At 49.3% G+C, this 19109-nt stretch overlaps 1 protein-coding gene across 3 annotated transcripts in view; it reads right to left on the bottom strand.

Annotated features, from left to right (window-relative positions):
• LOC114710637 (coronin-7) overlaps positions 1–15933 on the bottom strand; it is a 56237-nt gene extending 40304 nt beyond the window's left edge. Inside the window, exons 1-6 of one of the 3 annotated variants that reach the window (XR_005090400.1) lie at positions 15754–15933; positions 13020–13116; positions 11862–11936; positions 6734–6804; positions 6109–6292; positions 5390–5466 (exon numbers count right to left, since the gene is read on the bottom strand). Coding sequence is in view for 2 of the 3 variants with exons in the window: in XM_037201207.1 (XP_037057102.1) it covers positions 5390–5466; positions 6109–6292; positions 6734–6804; positions 11862–11936; positions 13020–13116; positions 15754–15813 (564 nt within the window). In the remaining variant the exon portion in view is untranslated. The remainder of the gene's footprint in view (positions 1–5389; positions 5467–6108; positions 6293–6733; positions 6805–11861; positions 11937–13019; positions 13117–15753) is intronic. The other 2 variants (XM_037201207.1, XM_028894869.2) reach the window with 2 other exon arrangements.
• Positions 15934–19109: the final 3176 nt, after the last annotated feature.

Raw genomic sequence — 19109 nt, 5'->3', positions numbered from 1 at the left:
CCTTGATTTGGGGGATTTGGGCGATGTGGGGATGTGGGGTGGCTTGGGAGGGAGGGATGGGAGGTAGGAGGAGGGAGGAGATGGGATCTATGGGTAGTATGTAGAGTGAGTAGAAAATTTCTTAATAACAAAAAATGAAAAAAAAAAAGAAAAAAGAAATAAATAAATTGACAGTAAAAAAAATAAGTAAAAACAAATCATTTTAAAAGAAAAAAAAAACAGCCGGGCGGTGGTGGCGCACGCCTTTAATCCCAGCACTCGGGAGGCAGAGGCAGGCGAATCTCTGTGAGTTCGAGGCCAGCCTGGGCTACCAAGTGAGTTCCAGGAAAGGCGCAAAGCTACACAGAGAAACCCTGTCTCGAAAAACCAAAAAAAAAAGAAAAAAAACAAATATGCAGGCAAAACACTCATACATAAAAGAAAATGAATATATATTGGAAAATAAATGTAGAAAGTAACAGAAAAAGATACCCAACATTTGGTCTGTATGGACACACATATCCCTCTCTGACATGTATGCATACTGGCAAACAAGCTAACGAAAATTAGACTTGAGTTTCTAATAATTTGTCAACAACTGTATAATTGCCACAGTGTATCCCACCAGTACAAGAGACAGTGAGGAGAGGCAGGTGTGGGGTGTGCTGGTAATGTGGGGTGTGCTGGTAATCCCGGCACCTGGGAGGCTGAGGCAGTAGAAGGTTTCCAAATTCAGGGTCAGCCTGGGTTATACAGACTCTCTGAAAAATATAATAACAGGTCTGAGCCTGGGGGCATTTGTCTTTAATCCCAGCACTAAGGAGGCAGAGGCAGGCAAATCCATGAGGTCAACCTGGTCTATATAGTCAGTTCCAGGCTAGTCAGGGCTACATAGTAAGACCCCCACCTCAAAACAAATGTCTTAAACATAACAACAACAAAATAATAAAGGAAATGGATTTGGAGAGAGGGGAAATATGGGAAATTTTTGTATTATCTGCTATATTTTTCCTATAAAAGTTCTAAAATAGTCTGTTAAATAAAAATAAAACTGTGCCAAGAAGGGTGACTCATGCCCATAATCCCAGCACTCAGCAGTGGAGGTGGAGGAGCACGCTGAATTTGATGCCAACTTAGATTACACAGTGAAGTTACAGGTTAGCCTAAGCTACAGACTGAGACCCTATCTCAAAATATATTTTGAGAGGGCTAGAGAGATGGCTCAGCAGTTAAGAGCACTGGATGCTCTTTCAGAGGGCCTAAGTTCAATTCCCAGCACCCACAAGGCAGTTTATAACCATCTGTAACTCCAGTTCCAAGGATCCAAGGGCACCAGGCACCTATGTGATACACAGATATACATACACACAAAACACTCATATATAAACAAACAAACAAAAAATTTAAAATAAATCAGTCAGAAAATTAGACCACACATAAGGGAAGCCAAATTAATGCTTGCTCTGTGCATAGCCTGAGTCTGGGTGCTTTGGATGGAACAATGAATGGCCAGCCCCAGTGAGGACCAAGTTCCCAGCTAAGCTGCACTCTCTAGCCAGAGGTGTCACAGGAAAACCGGGAAGAAGCCTGAGTTGAACTGCAAAAGACAAGCACAAGACAAGGTGGAAAAGCACAAGCAGGATGCCGAGGTAGGAGCCTGCCAGTGCGTGCTGTGAAGGGGGAAGTCATATAACGGAGCGGACAGAGGGAGTAGAGAGGCCATGGGCAGCAACAGCTGCAGGAGACGCAGTGGCTGGAGAGGCCTGGGAAGCGAGGCCCGCCTAGCGCAGCCAGGGAGGCCCAGGTTCTTCTGGAAAAGCTAGCCCAAGTGCACCTTACTTTGTTCAGGCACAGTCCAGGGCTCAGGCCCTGAGCAGCACTGCACCACAGCCAGGACCCCTGGGGCCACATGACATGAGATCAGACACGGGGGTGGGGGGTGGGGGTGGGGGGATGTGGCGGGGGGGGGTGGGGGGGGTGGAGGGGGCGGTAAGAGTAAAGCTAGACACAGGACAGACAGAAGAATGACAACAAAGGACAGAGAACAATTTGAGATTAAGGACAGGGGAAAACAGAAGCAAGAGACGTACGGGACAGAAGAGATGGAAAGTTCCCAAGATGAAGGGCTAGAGAAATCACTTCTCACTCTGCAGGGTGGGAGCTACTGAGGAAAGCTGGAGGCCTACATTCAAATGCTAACCCCACCACTGACCAGCTCTGTGACCTCTCACAGGGAGGGCACTGGAGTTGGGAGTGCAGCATTGTTCTCGGCATGCAACAAGCTTCACAGAGAAGGCTGGGCCACTAAGGGCAGCAGTTTAAGGCTGGACGCAAATCAGGTTCAGAGCAGACTAGGCTTGGGGCTGTTCTAGGCCAGGCAAAGGGGCCTGCCAGGAGCTCAGAGCAGGCCAAGCACACCGTCCGTGGTGCCCGTTCGCCCTCTAGTGGTCTCTAGTTTCCTTTCTCAGCCATTAGAAGTTAGGGTTAGCGTGGGTGCTCTGAGAGGCAGAGCTGCCTGCCCTTCACCAGCAGCAGCAAGACAGAACCGAGAACCAGGTCCCTCTGATGGGAAGCGGCATGCCACATTGGCCCAGTCAAGCAGCACAAGGAGCAACTGCACAAAGCCAGAGCCTGATCCACAACCTCTGGTCAAGAGCGGTGCTGACTCTCTCTTACGGAGTGAGCTCACTTACCGCTCCAACAACACTCTGGCATCCTATGTAAACCCATGGGCATCTCCACCTAGCCTGTGGTCCCAAGGGGTAGCCTTTCGCTCCCAGGACTGTATTAGTAGGGTCAGTAGTACCACCCGAGATCCCAAGACACCTTTCCAGCAAAGGAAGGCAGAAGTGGGCACATAATCAAGGTACCCACTCGTCCTAGCATGTGCCAACAGGTGCCAGCCTGGAGGAGATGGTGCGTCCCCACAGGTGGCACACCTAGGTCTGGAAAAGAGGGGGAGGAGCAGGGATCACCTTACAAGTTCATAACTTTATTGTGCCACCTGCCTGGGAAACACGTACTTCTTGTCCTGGCGCTTTGGGCTCTGGGTCTAGAGGGGAAATGTCTCCTTGTGGGGAACTAGCATGAATCCCCTGGGCTTGGCTTTCTCCTTCTAACTGCCTTGCAAGATGGCAGCAGGTAGGCTGGAGAGGTGGCTCAGAGGTTAAGAGCACTGACTGCTCTTCCAGAGGTCCTGAGTTCAATTCCCAGCAATCACATGGTGGCTCACAACCATCTGTAATAAGATCTGGCGCCTTTTTCTGGCCAGATATGGAGCCTCTTCTGGCCTGCAGGGATATGTGCAGACAGAACACTGTATACATAATAAATAAATCTTTAAAAAAAAAAAAAAAGATAGCAGCAGGCCAGGCAGTGTCCATACTTACTGGGCTATTATTCTTTGTCTTTCCTATCCAATTCTGGTGGCAAATGGGGCTCAGAGCAGAGAAAAAGAAGGGCTGGGCCATCCCATCAGTGAGGTAGGGGCACAGAGGTTTCTCAAAGGAAGGAGAGGCTGGTCTTGACTCAGGTGATATGCCATCAGGGCTGGTTCCCTGACTGGGATACCCATTTTGTCTGTAGCCAGGCCTCATTTTCTAGAATGAAGGCCAAGCCTCCATTCTGGGAAGTATTTCCCATCCTCTAGTGCTAAACCCGAATAAACTAACCAGAGTGTGTCTTGGGGTCATATGACTTTTCAATCTCCAGAGCTCAAGCCAGCATCTGGAACTCACTGAATAATGAGCAATACCAGAAAGGAAACTTGATAAACACTGAGCAATGTGCCTAACAAAAAATGGCAGATTGAAGATGAGAACACAGGAAGTGAGGGCCCTTCAAGTGTATAGCCCAGGGGCCTGAAAGGACTCAGGGCCTGAAACCTCCATCGGTCCCCATCCCTGCATTCCTGACTCCCCATTCCTTTTGTTATTTTCTAGGAAAGGATTTTATATAGTCCAGATTGGCCTCAAACTCATAACATGGTCCATGTGTGCCTTTAACTCCTGATCTCTTGACCTCTACCGCCTTATGTTAGGACTACAGGCATGCACTATCATTCTTGGTTGCCATTTTTCATAAGTCTCTTCAGGCCCTGATACCATCAAAAATGTCCCAACCCCAGGTTTCCTCTACCCTGGTGCACAGCGACTTTGGTGACCCCTCCAGCCTGGATCCCAGGCCCCAATCCTCTTAGCTTCTTCCCTTCTGAGAATATCCCTGACTCTGGCACAAACTGCACTTCCCTTTCCATCCTCTGCTCAACTCTGCTCAGGATTCCATCAGGTCCAGACAAGCTGGGATGTCTCCAAGTACCCCAGCTCAATATACCTCCAAGCACCATGGTAGCGGTACTGTCTAGATCATTCACACAAGGCAGTCTCCAACTCTCAAGACCTGCTTGCATGTCTGTCTCAGTGTGGGGCTCCTCTCTTGGTACCCAAGATCCAAACTCACAATCCCCGCTCTTCATATCCAATCTGCCACCAAAAGCTCTATGGCCTCCATCTCTACCGCCCGGAACAAGTACAGTCCTCTTAATCATTCCCTGATGGCAGTCCCAAAACGAAGTGCGGACAATGCCCACCTCAGCCATGTTCTGTCCACACAGAGGCTACAGTAGTGTGTCAAATGGAAACTCTGCTCAGAGACAGCTCACCACCCACCCTTCTGGCTTTAACTTTCCTGCCTGCTGACTGCCACTCCAACAATACCAGCACTTACTCCTGAAGGCTTGCCACTGTCTCTGGATGTCCCACAGACACATAGTCACTCTGCCATTCCTGCCCGTGGAAGGAACTCTTCTCAGCCTCTGGCCGAGGTCAAATTCCTATTACCAATCTGATCAGTTCAAAGCACCATGTTCCTTTCAGAGGTGAGTTGTAGGCCTCGACTGCCCACTTATCTGTACTGTCCTTGAAGCAAGTTGGAAGTTATAGAAAGCTGTTTGGAGAAACTTTTCAGACTGCTGGTACAGCTTTACTGATATACCAGACAAAGCCAAAACCAAACAGCACAGACCAGCAGGAGGCAACGTGGAACTTTCCTCAAGCCCCTTTAAAGAGCTTCAGGTGGGGCAGGGAGCTCAAAAACACCCATCCAGCTGGGCGGTGGCGGCGCACACCTTTAATCCCAGTACTCGGGAGGCAGCGGCAGGTGGATCTCTGTGAGTTCAAGGCCAGCCGGGTCTAAGTGAGATCCAGGACAGGCACCAAAACTACACAGAGAAACCTGTCTCGAAAAACCAAAACAAAACACACACACACACACACACACACACACACACACACACACACACACATCCTGACTCAGGGTTCTTCGGCTCATATTGCAGAGCATACGAGGTGTGAAGCCTCCCTGACCATGCTAGCCCCACGCTAAGTTTTAAGGCTGCTTGCTGCCTGCTTACCTTGCACGCCGTGCCCAAAAGGGCTCCATCCCGGCTCCAAACAGCACTCTGCACCAGGTCCTTGTGGGCCTCCAGCTCTGTAGGGAAACAGCCAAGGTCAGGCACCAGGTGATGAGGGCACGAGGGATGTAGAGAAGGGTAGGCCTGCCTTGGGGTCACTCTGGAGCCATGCCAGCAGCAGTGATGGTCTTTCGGCCTGGAGGGGCAGGGACAGCAGCTCCATCCACACATGCCACAGATGCATGTAGAGCCCTCCTTCTTTAAGCCTGCCCTCATCAGGACATGCCTCTATTTAATAATCTTCTGAGATCCCCCGCTTCTCAGCCTGGCTCCCATTCTCCGTGCTCACTTCTGCTTACTCTAACACATACCCCACTACATTACCCTCACCTTTGCTCATCCATATCCCTCCTTTTTCTGCAATTTGGGGGTTTGGAGCACAATAGATGCCTACCGGAAATGGAGAGTGATATACTATTTATTACAAAGCTTTAGAATGTATATTGTATGCCTGTCATACTTTTTCTTTCTTCCTTTCTTTTTTTAGGTTTCTGGTGATGGAACCTAGGGCCTTAGAAATGCAAGGCAAGCACTCACGGAGTTGCACCCCATCCTTGAAACATCCCCCCGACACACACACTACTAAAAACAACAGAGAAGGGTAGGGTTGTCCGGACGGGGGCTGCCAGAGAAGGGCAGCCCCTCCAGAGTGGCCGTACCTGTCAGGGACTGCTGCTTGGCCACATCCCAGACCTTCACGGCCCCGCCAGCTGTGCTCACCAGAACACCGTCTGAAGTGGGGTGGAACTGCAGTACTTCCACTGGCAGCTCCTCAGGACCCAGCACCAAGCCAGGCACAGAGGGAAGGGGGTCTCCGGCGCCTGGCAGCCGCCAGAGCTTTATCTGAAAGAAAGACCAAGTTTGTGGTCCAGGTGCCAGGAGCCTCACTGCTCCAGTCGGGCCTGCCCAGAGCTATCCTGGTCCTAGCAAGCAAGGTCCCATGCTGAAACAAGGCCGATACAATACAAGTCAAGGCATCTTACCTGTTAGGGTTTGGGAGCCACATATCCCATCATGAACAGGAGGGAGCCCAACCAGGGAGAGGAAGGTGTGATCAGAGACCAGCAGGGATGGCCTGAGTCTGGGCATGGCTCTGCAATCCTCTCCAGCCTCACCCACCACCCCAGCCTGCTTCCCCAGGGCAGTCATGCATTGTAAGGGCAGATCACAAAAGCAGCCCTGAACAGGCACTCGGGGCCAGCAAGGGCATGAACAGAGGCCAGGGCTCGGATACTCCAGGCTGTCCAGGGGTCATAAGCAGCTCCTCCAACCAGCCCCACTCACCATCCTGTCAGCTGAACCTGAGGCCAGGAGGAAGTCATCAAATGGAGAGAAGTCCAGGTCAGTGACCAGATCTGTATGGAGGAGCAATCGGATCTGTTGAATGTCCCTTTCAGACCCAGTAAGATCCTTCCAGAGTTTCAGCAGTGACACACCTTTGCCCACATTAAGAAGCCACATTCCCTCTGGACACTAGAGACACAGGTAGGTCTCTTCCTACAACACATGTCTTGGTGAGTCCTTGGGCTGCTGTTTCTGTGTTTTATGGACATGCATTGGCATGTCTTGTGTGGTCTGTGTTGCTTCCAGCAACAACTGCAGAGCTAAGTAACTTTATTTGGTCTGGTCAGTTGGGGTTTTGTTCTTTTTTTTTCTTTTTTAGTGCTGAGGATCAAACCCAGGGCTTCATGTATGCTAAGCACACACTCTGCCACTGTGAAGCACCTGCTACCCAGAGTTGAGGAGTTGGGACAGAAATTGTATAGTCTCTGCATCCTGAAACATCCACTGCCAGGCTGGAGAATTAGCTCAGAGGTTAAGAGCACTGGCAGCTCTTCCAGAGGTCCTGAGTTTAGTTCCCAGCAAGCACATGGCAGCTCACAACCACCTATAATGAGATCTGATTCCTTCTTCTGGGGTGTAGGAATATATGCAGACAGAACATTGTATACATAATAAATAAATCTTAACACACACACACACACACACACACACACACACATACACCGCCTTAAACTTTACAGAAAATGTCTGATGGCCTTTACTTTGTACATTAACACAGAATCACACAGTGCAGTATGGAGTTATTTAGACCAGTGTCTGTTTTTTTATGTTTAATTTTTATTTTTATAGGGTATATGGATGCTTTGCCAATGGATGGATGTCTGTATACTACTTACATGCCTGATGCCCACAGGGGCCAAAAGATGTCAGGTCCCCTGGAACTGGAATTACAGATGTTTGTGAACCACCACATGGGTGACAGAAATTGAGCCCCAGTTCTCTGGAAGAGACACAAGTGCTCTTAAGTGCTAAGCTACCTCTCTGATCCCCCTCTCTGCTTTTTAAAAAATTTGATTATCATTGAATGTGCATGAATGTTTTGCTTACAGTGTATATGTACGTACACCACACGCATACAGCACCCAGAGTCCAGAGGAGGACATCAGGTTCCCCTGGAATGGAGTTCCAGGCAGTTGTGAGCCGCCTGTGGGTGCTGGGAACTGAACCCGGATCCTCTGTGAGAGCAGCCAGTGCTCTTAGCTGCTGAGCCATCTCTCCAGCCTCTCTTTCTTGTGTTTTTTGAGATCAATTTTTGTTGTAACATGTAAGAAATCTGTTTTCTAATCTTTCTTTCTTTTTTCAAGATAGTCTTATGTAGCCCAGGCTCACCTCAGATTGATATATTGTATATATTGTAGGGAATGACCTCAAACTGATTTCCTATCTCTTTTTCTCAAATGCTGGGATTAAAAGTATGTGCCACTGCCGGATGGTGGCGCACGCCTTTAATCCCAGCACTCAGGAGACAGAGGCAGGTGGATCTCTGTGAGTTCGAGGACAGCCTGGGCTACAGAGTGAGTTCCAGGACAGGCTCCAAAGCTACACGGAGAAACCCTGTCTCGAAAAATCAAAAAAAAAAAAAGAAAAAAGTATATGCCATCATATACTTGTTTTTTCACCTAATTTTAAGCATTGTTGTGGTTGCACATACATATTTTGAATTCACTTATTTTAGTTGGTGTATGTGTATGAATATGCAGGCATGCAATGTCAAGGCAGCATGTGAGGATCAGAGGACAACACTATTGAATAAGTTCACTATTGTCTTTTTGTGAGATCCAACAATCAAATGAATACCATCAAGCCTGCATAAAAGCTTCTCTAGTCGGGCGGTGGTGGCGCACACCTTTAATCCCAGCACTCGGGAGGTAGAGCCAGGCGGATCTTTGTGAGTTCGAGGCCAGCCTGGTCTACAGAGTGAGATCCAGGAAAGGTGCAAAGCTACACAGAGAAACCCTGTCCAAAAAAAAAAAAAAAAAAAAAAGCTTCTCTACATACAAGTGCCTCTACTTAGGCAGGCAGTGGTGGCACATGCCTTTAATCCCAGCACTCAGGAGGCAGAGGCAGGTGGATCTCTGAGTTCGAGGCCAGCCTGGTCTATTAAGTGAGTTCCAAGACAGCCAGAACTAACCAGAAAAACCCTGTCTTGGGGGAAAAAGACAAAAACCAAGTGTCTCTACCTGCTCAACCATCTCCCTAGATCAGCAGTAATTTTAAATACCCCACACTGGGTCTGTGAGATGCCTTTGCAGATAAAAGCACTTGCCAAGTGGGCCTGATGACCTGAGTCTGAGCCCTAGAATGCACCCATGGTGAAGGAGACATAACTTCTAAAGGTTGTCTTCTGTTCTGACTTCCATACATGCTGTGACACATGTGCACCTCAACACTGCCTCTTGCCTCTCTCTTTCACACACACACACACACACACACACACACACACACACACACACACGTATATAAAGGTTAAGGAGGTACAGGGAAAAAAGTCTGCCCTAGAGATACTAAGTGCTATACTGGCCCACATAAGTGCTGATGATGGAAGACCCTGGGTACATTAGACCCTGGCTACTGCCCTGCCTTTGGAGGCTGCCTGCCTGGGCCACCTAGCAGCCAGAGGAGCAGAGCAATGGCGGCTCCTGGAACAGCCTGAGATGTGGGTAGTAGGGCTGGCCATGGGACCTGCTGCTGTTCCGACTGAGGGAAGGCACACGATGCCACAGTGACGCGCGCACACTGACAGGCAGTTCTGAAGCATGGCTGCAGGAACTAACCGCAGCCCTCTCCTTTTAGCTGTGCACTTCTGAGCAGGCTTCTTGCCCTTTGCGTCTTGGGGTCCTCATTTTCTAGTTGGGAAGGTACTGCAGAACTAACTGCTGGGTTGTTGTGAGAACTTGTCAGGGAGGTCTATGTGTGCAAGGACTCATCCTGTGACTCGATTTTACTACCATATTTCATTCCTTTGTTAGATGCCAGCTGCCTGCTCTTGCCTGATCCTGCTGGCTAGAAATCCAGACCAAAGTCACTGTAAGGGCTGCCTGTCCATGTCCACCCCACTCTCCTTGTCTCACGCACCTCAAGGCAAGCAGTAGGGACAGCAGTGGTGCCTCTTGCATTGGTGATGCCGGCTTGTTGTCCCATCCGCAGCCCCATCCTTCCCCGCTACCCTCCATATTTCCTCTCTATCCCAGACCACCAGCCATGCTTTCCCTCTTGGCTCTGGTTCATCCTGTACCACATTCCCCGCCCCCTGTTAAAAAAAAAAAAATTTTGAGATCAACTCCAGCTGCTTAAGCCAAAAAGAGACTTGTGGGGTGAATCCTGGGAGCCTCCCACAACTGGAGGTGCAGCCAGATGTGCTACCTTAGGATAAGCTGGGCAAGGTGGCTGTGGTCCAAGGGTTTCCTGCCTGCTTTCCTGTCAACCTTGAATGGCTTTGGCCATGAGAATAATGTGCAGACCCTTGCTTTAGAACTGGAGTAAAATGACGGCCGCCTAGGACTGCTATGCCAAGGTTTCTACTAACCATAGAGGATCTAGATAAACAGAAATGCTCAGAAACAGGATGCTGGTACACACAACTATCTAAAAAACTGGCAGCTAACAACCATCTTTACATCCAATTCCAGAAAATCCAACATCATTTTCTGGCCTCTAAGGGCACTACAACAATGTGGTACATATATGCAGGCAAAACAACCATACACATCAAAACAAAACAAAACAAAATCTAACCAAAAATCAACTATTCACTTAAAACAAGCACTACATATCCAAATGACACCTCAAATCCTTTTCAAAGTTTGGATTAATGGGATGGAGAGATGGCTCAGCAGTTAAGAGCCCTGGCTGTTCTTTCAGAGGACCCAGGTTCAATTCCCAACACCCACATGGTGCTCACAGCCACCTGTAACTTCATCTTCAAGGAATCTGACAACTTCTGGCCTCCTCGGGCACCAGACATGCATGTGGTACGCATATATGCAGGCAAAACACCCATACGCATAAAAAAATTGTACAACATTTACAATTGCCGGGCGGTGGTGGTGCACGCCTTTAATCTCAGCACTCAGGAGGCAGAGCCAGGCCGATCTCTGTGAGTTCAAGGCCAGCCTGGTCTACAGAGCGAGATCCAGGACAGGCACCAAAACTGCACGGAGAAACCCTGTCTCAAAAAACCAAAACAACAACAACAAAAATTTACATTGCGCTAGATGTGGTGGCACACCCCTTTAACTCAGGCACTCAGGAGGCATAGGCAGGGAGATTTCTACAAAGTGAGTTCCAAGACAGCCAGAGGTACACAGAGAAACACTATCTCAAAAAAAAAAAAAAAAAATTAGATTAGAAAACACCCAGAGGACTATACATAAATATTGGCTTTTATTATTAATAACCTTAATCGTCACCATCATAACTCTGACATTGAGCAGTACCCCTCCTTTCAATTCTCCCTTTCCTTATCTTGCCTGAGGACCAAGGATTTATCCTCTTCCTTCACCCCAGGTCTTCAACAAGAGAGATCTAGACCATAGGGTTACAGCTCTGGAGACAAAGCCAGCTAGACCAATGCCTAGAGGATGGCAAACTTTCCCCAACGTGGGCAGGCTGCCAGGCAGGTTGCTGGGGACCCCAGAAGCAGCTGCAGCAGGCAAGAGCCCTTTATAATGGCCCATCTCCACCCTGAAGCCCAGCACAGCCACTTCCTTGCGTGGCTTTTAGCAGCCTGGCTGGGAAGGGGCCTTGGAAATGAGAGGCGTCCTGCTGGACTCCAGAGAACCTAGGGCTAGGAGCCACAAAGTTGTCTATCTGTGTCTGTCTGTGTGTGTGTGTGTGCCCATGTTCTCAGATAAGAGATCTGGAGCCCAGGACTGATACCGCCTTCTCCTGCCATGCTGATGAACTAGAACATCCAACCTCCCTCCTTCAGGCCAGAATCCCAAACCAGGTGCAGCCTCTGACCCCACCTACACTGCAGAACACGTAGTGAGGACAAGAAGCCACAGGCAAAGGGACCAAGTATGTGTGAGCTGCTGGCCCCAGGCTTCCCTGATCAAGCACCACTCACCTGAATGGCAGCCAAGGTAGGCCACGTGCCTCTTGCTCTCCCCATGGCTTTCCTGAGATATGATGCCCAGTACACCTATTAAACAAACACAGCGGTTCTGACTTTGAGCTTCACGGGTGCCACTTACCTCCCTTCAAAGGACTTCAAGACAGCCAGTCTTGAAACCACGTGAAAGCCTCTACCAGTTGTCACTTTTGTTCCTGACATTGAAGGGGTCTCGATTCTTCCCCAACCTAACTATCTGCACTGGGTACAGAACACTGGACAACGAGGTTTTCTTTCTCACGCTGCAGATCACATGAGGTCAGCTTTGGGCTGTCAGCTGCTATCCCTTCCATCTTCACCAGACAAGGAAGCCAGCACCCCAAGCCAGGTGGGGGGGATCAAGAGAAAAACTGGAGACCAAGTGAGATGGTTCACACCTATAATCCCAGCACCTGGGAGACCGAGGCAGGAAGAATCCTGTGAGGCAGAAGCCAGCTTGGGCTACAATGTGAGCCCTTCTCTGAAAAAACTAGAGATGAGAGTGGGTGGGGGAAGAAAGTGGGCGTGGAGAGCACTTAGGAACCTTTGGATCCATCTCCGCTTCAAGTCCCGAGTCAGCCAAAAAGGTATTTATCCTGTGCTTAAATTGGTTTGTCTGTGTTGTCACAAACAGCCAAGGAAGGCCCAACTAACACAGGGTTTTAATTTTTTTCTGGTTTTTAAAGATTTTTTTCCTTTGGTTCTTTTCTTTGAGATGGGGACTAGGTAGCTCAGGCTAGCTTGCATCTCACAATCTTCCAGACTTGGCCTCCTGGAGCACAGAGATTATAGACGTGCCGCACCACACCTGGCACAGGACTTTTCAGATCTTCATTATGATCAATCCCAGCTACCCAAGGCCCAAATACAGGAGGGGAATTGTCTGTGCGGATGGCTGAAACAGGAGCACTGGTTTCTTTCCTGCCTGGCTAGAATAACCGTCATGATTTACAAGCACTCACTACGCAAAATCTATCTGACTGCTATATGTTGACCAGTGCAGAGGCGTCTAAGGCCTGCCCCTCCCTTCATCCCAGGCAGTTCCAGCTCTCCAGTGTGGATGGAGCTTGCCCTTCTTCCTCACCTGTTTATAGTGACAATGTTTGAATCTTTCTCCCATGCTTACTTCCCTACCTGGGCGGTCAGAGTTGAAGGCAATCAAGTGGCAGCTTGATTTGATGTGGTTCCCGCATGTTGGGGTCGTTCCTGCACGAATGTCACTGATCCAGGCCTGCAAATGAAGAATAAGAAACATGGTTAGTGTCAGGTCTCTGCTCGTGCCAAGAGAGGGCCATAATACAGGAAACTCCATCTTCTCTGTAGGTGTGTATTTGTGTGTGTGTGTGTGTGTGTGTGTGTGTGTGTGTGTGTGTGTGTGTGTGAATGTGGAGGCCGGAGGACAATCTGTAGTGTAATTCCACAGGAGCCAACACACTTTGTTTTGTTTAGAGATAGGGTTTCTCTGTGTAGTCCTGGCCATCTTGAAACTCGCTCTGTAGACCAGACTGGCCTCGAACCTAGAGATCCACCTGCCTCCACCTCCCAAGTGCTGGGATTAAAGGCGTGTGCCACCACTGTCTGGTCCCACTTTGGTTTTTGAGACAGCGTCTTACCCAGAATATAGAACTCACAAATTCAGGGAGGCTGGTTGACTAATGAGCTCCAGATGTCCACCCGTCTGTGCAGGTGTGTGTTGACTATAAGCACACATCATCACCTAGGTTCTGGACATCAAACTCATGCCTTCATGGATGCACAGAACGCAGGTTCCTCAGAACTAGGGGACTCCACCTTAAAGCTGCACCATGAGAGAAGTATTTCTTTGGATATGGAATTGGATTTTTTTGGGTCTGTCCCACTCAGTCCCTTAAAAAAATACCAAATGTTTTTGGAATAACCTAAGTAGCTAGGAGGGTGATTTTATTTAGCAAATCAGTTCCCTAATAAGGAGGAGGAAGCTGTCAGGAGGAAGTGCATGTGTCTGTGGGGGGAACATTTCAGTTCAGAGATGGAGAAGGTGACAAAGAAGAGACAAGCTCACAGAAGTCGGGCTTGGCTTCTGCAGATCCTCTGCTGAGGGCTCTCCCAGGGACCCCTGAGAACACGAACACTCAGCAGGGAGAGGGTAAAGACCTGCTTCCTCAGAACATGCTCTTCCTTTAGACAAGTGAAAAGGCAATGATGTGAACACCCCCACATGTGGGGGAGAGGAAGAGCACTTGTCCTGCAACTGAGATCAGCAAGGTCCCCATTTCCTCTGTTGATGTCAAAGCAGTGTTCTGAGATCCATCTTGCCTCAGTGACAAAGCACCCGCGATCGCTTGTGCACGTCACCACCTAAATTTCTATTTTATCGTCCATTTTCCACCCAGCAGAACATCAGCACTACACATCACTGCCCTCCTGATTCACGGTTACTGTACAGTGACAGGCAGTAGCTTTGCAATGGAGAACAGACAGCCTGCCCTCCCACCTCCAATCACATAAACTGTCTTAAGCTCTGCCTGAGGCCCCTAGTTCCATGGGCCTGTCTGTTTAACTTGTTGGATGGAGGTCCACACTGGAAGAAGCCCCTGAAGGTCTCCCCAGACCCCTCCACTAGTAATTACTGCACTCCTAGTAATGGTCTTAATTAATAGAAATACTAAACACTTCCTCTCAAGTTTTCAATGGCTCCACACTGTACTCATAACAAAACCCAACTTCTTCCTCTGCAGGACTGCCCTGTACTCATCCGTCCCCATACTTTGCCTAACTAATGCCCTCTGTCCACCCTGGGTCCACTTTCCATTTCCCCCTGGGGTTTTTAATTACTTCTTACCCTTCTGGCCTCAGTCGAAATCCACCTCCCAGGCAGTGTTCTCCACTCCAGTAGGGCTAACCACGACTTCACCACTTTACATCATAGCCCACCCACACACCCCCGTGCGTTCTTCAATGCACTTATATTGTGCTTGCTGGCCATCTTCCTCCTAAGGCTGTTAAGTGCCACAGGGGAGGGGAAATGCCATAATGTTCACTGCTTTAGCTGGAGAAGCTGGGCAGCACACAGTAAGTCCAGAGAGGATACTGTCCAGAGAATGAAAATGGACCATGGCTGTCATAATTCGCTTTGGGCTACTGACAGGTTACTAGAGGTTAATTCCTAAGCTCATTTATCCGAATACATTCCAGGCTTTCCAAATAACAGAGGAGACAGGCCGGGGCCGGCCTGGTCTCTGAAGCATACTCATCAAACATGCTGTCCTTCTCGACTCTTCCTGTGGGATCCACCTGCTCTAGCTTCTCCAGGCCCCAACTGCCACCAGCAGCATCACCCTAGTAAGAGAAGAGCTTGCGCCAGCAGAGGAGGAAGAGGCGGCGGAAACCCAAGGGAGGAAGCATGCCTGGCCAAGGGGCTTCCTCCCCAGATGACACCCTCACTCTCGCTGAGACAAGGAAGGGGAGCATCTCTACACAGCCTGGCCCCAGGCAGAGGCAATCCTAGGCAGCAGGAAGGAGAAGCCCCACTTCTGCAGTTTCCCAGCCTGGCTCCCAGCAAGGCCGACCGGAAGCAGAGGCCTGGAGGTGGCTGGGAGGGCTGCGAGGCCTCCTGGGGGTCCCAGGGCAAGGCAAACCGGCCAGGCCTACCCGGATCACCCAACGGCCAGGGCGCGTCACTAGATCTCCGGACTCTGTCCTCTAGGCAGTGAAGGGGCGGCCTGGACTCTGGGACTCAGCTGAAGGGAGCGGTTCCGGGTGGAAAGCTCGGGGCGGGGCGGATGGAGGGTCTCTGCAGCCCAGGGTGTGCAGTGCGCCGGCTCGCACAAGAGGATGGCAGTCATCTGGGACCAGGAGCGAGGGAGCGGGGTCCGCGGGCCAGGCTCACCTCTCGGCGGGACGGCCGGGCCTCCATGTGCCGAAACTTGGACACCTTGAAACGGTTCATGGCGGCTGGGACAGAGTGAGCGCAGCCTCGACGACTAGGGGTGTCAGCTCTCAGGTGCACGAAAGGAAGCTACCCTGGACTCCCGCAGGCTGCAGCCCCACCCGCCCGCAGTTTGTGGAGGACACGCCCCGACATGCTACCAGCCAATAGGAAGCGCCTGCGGCCCATCTGGGCACGCCCCCGAATCGCCCTTCTTCCGTGCGACTGCCGCCAGCCTCACCTCTCAGCCAATAGCTGCCAGGCCGCCCTGAGAAATCACGCCCTGATGCCTGAGGGACCACAGCACCAGTAGGAGGTCATGTGAGCTGCCCCTGTCCTGTACTTAAGAGACCACACTTCAGATTGCCCTGGGATTAGATTTGCAGTATTACTAGTCCCTGAGGCTTTTCAATGACTTGTGTGCAATCTGTCCCACTATCTACTTCCTCAAGTAGCCGGACAGACAGAATTAACTAGACTAGAAACTGAGGATAAGCAGCTGGCCCCATAAGCGTGTTAATGGTGGAGCAGAGTCAAGAAGGCAGATTTTGTCACACTAGGCCTTGCACTGTTGGATCAAGAGCTTGCAGCAAATCACTATTTGGAAAGGGCAGGCTGAGGGGATAAGGACTACTAAGAATCCTTTACTCTGAGAATCTCTCTCGCTCTTTGTTTTTTGTTTTCTAATCGAGGGTCTCTCTGTGTAGCCCTCCCTGTCTGTCCTGGAACTAGCTCTGTAGACCAGGCTGGCCTCCAACTCAGAGATCTGCCTGCTTCTGCCTCCTGAGGGCTGGGGTCATAGGTGTGTGCCACCACTGCTAGGTTTGAGGCCAGCTTGGGGTACATAGTAAGTTTGCAAGACAGCCTAAAGCTGCTAAGTGAGCCCATATAAAAAAAAATAGCCAATTTAAAAAAAAAAGGCTGGGGGAGCAGGGCCGGGAAGATGGCCGTCGGGTAGCTGTGCTTGCCCTGCAAACATGAGAATCTGAGTTAGAATTGTTGGATCCTCCGGAACTGGAGTTATGGACAGTCGTGAGCTGTCGTGTGGGTGCTGAGAGTCACACCTGGGTCTTCTGCAAGAACAAGTGCTCTTAACTCTTGAGCCATTTACTTTTATTTATGTGTGTATTCCTGCCCACTCATCTGTATGTGCACTACATGGGTGAAGATGCCTGTAGAGGTCAGAAGAGGACATTGCAACCTTTGGAACAAGGTTACAGGTTGTCAAGAGCTGCCTGATACAAGAATCAAACTCCAAATCCTCTGGAAGAACAGCAAGAGCTCTTGCCTGCTGATCCATCTCTCTAGCTTGAATACAAGTAATTCTTGCTGGACTCAGTAGTATACATCTGTAGTCTCAGTTATTTTCAAGGGTGGGTGGCAGGACTGCTTGAGCCCACAAGTTTGAAATTAGCCTGGGCAATATAAGCATAGATGAAGTTGCCATAGGACATACAGCTCAACTGAGATTTGAGTAGGCTGACTCCTCTTCATAGCCCTGGCTGTCCTGGAACTCACTCTGTAGACCAGGCTGGCCTCAAACTCAGAGATCTGCCCACCTCTGCCTCCCAAGTGCTGAGATTAAAGGCATGCACAACCACTGTCCAGGCAAGCTCATACTCTTAACCACTGTGCTGGAGACATTGAAATACTTTTGCTGCTGAATGCACTATACAAACTCTCTCCCCCACCTCTCACTCCCTGCACCTTTTTCCTTGTTTCACTAAAATGTTCTTTGTTCACATAACTGATTTCTACTCTCTAGCAAAACTCTCCAGCTGTCCTTCATTTTACAATAGCTTGGTGACTATTCTTTGCTTGATTGGTGGTTTTTTAACCTTTGAGTCTCAGAATCCATTGAGAATTTGGCTGGTGAAGACTATGGTTATCTACCCAAGGTAACATACACACAAATTTTGTTGATAATACTGGGAGTAAAAAGTGACAGTGTGTGTGTGTGTGTGTGTGTGTGTGTGTGTGTGTCCCCGTGTGTCCATTGATAATCATAACCTTCCTCTTATTTGGGAGGGTGGTGAAAATTTAAATTTAACTTTCACAACTAACCAGGCCCAGTCTAGCTTTCTAGCTTTCTCTTCAATTATATACTCTAAATTTAAGGCTTAAGCATATACTTTTACATCTTCAGATACAAGCTTTTAGTTATTTTTTGTATAAACTGATAACATGACTGCTCCATAGTATGTGTAGTTCTGGAACTTGCTCTGAAGACCAGGCTGGCCTTGAACTCAGAGATCTGCCTGCCTTTGCCTCCCAGGCACTGGGATTATAGGTGTGCAGCAGCAGCAGCAGCAGCACCGGGGTTGCTGGCTTTTATCTAACCACCAGAAATTCTCCTATGCCCAGGTTGAACCCATTTTTGGATATTTGCACTACCTTTTGGAGTTTGGGGAATTGGAGTCTCCTTTGGACCCAACAATTTTCTCCTTGTTTTCTGAGATAAGATCTCCGGTAGCCCAGATTGTATCGAATTTGCTGTATAGCTGATCCTCCTACCTCCATCTTCCAAGTGATGGTATTACAGGTGTGTGCTACCATGTCTGGCAGCTTTCGATGTTCGTGCCACTTGGGATACTCCATCTGTACTCAATGCACGTTTCATCAAAGTCCAGCTCGGGACATTATGGCTCAGAAAGTTTAACAGTCCAATCCTCCCCCTGCCCTACATGTTTGAGAAACAGATCTAGGACACTGGTATGCTTATAATTGTGCTGCTTTGGTAGCACTTATCGGTGTTACTTCATAAGAAGTCTGTCCTGTGAAGTCAGTTTGCTCCTCTATAGCGGGTCTGCTCTAACATATTCTAGAACGGGGATAACAAACAGTAACTGCGTGATACATAACGGGCATTTACAATACTCAGATTCTTGCTACAGGTTTGGAGAAGGCTAACATACTTAAGATGGAGAGGAATGCTTCAAGTTCTGCTGCGAGGAAACCAGACACAGAAAAACTGCAACCGACAACGCGTGCAGAGGCTTTCTGAGAGAACACGCAATAAGATGTAATTTTCAGGGTCAAGGGAAGGCAGCCGCAAGCTGCATGCCGGAATCTGCGAAACTGACGCCGTGTGGTCTGCTGGGATTTGTAGTTCTTCCCAGGGCAGGACTCTCAGGAAGATTACAATTGCTACACATTACTCACAAGTAAAATGCAGCATTCAGTCGTACATCACAGAAATTCCAATACAGGGAAGACATACACGATGACATCCTTATAGCCGAGGACAACTTTTCCGAGCCGGCGGCGCGTACGCAAAGCTCGCGCCCTGCGTGTTGAGGACGCCTCGCCTCCGGAAG

The sequence above is a fragment of the Peromyscus leucopus genome, chromosome 8b (genome assembly GCF_004664715.2).
Source record: "Peromyscus leucopus breed LL Stock chromosome 8b, UCI_PerLeu_2.1, whole genome shotgun sequence".
Classification (NCBI taxonomy): Eukaryota; Metazoa; Chordata; class Mammalia; order Rodentia; family Cricetidae; genus Peromyscus; species Peromyscus leucopus.
Note: the sequence above shows the minus strand (reverse complement) of the source record. Positions and strands in the feature narration are given on the sequence as shown.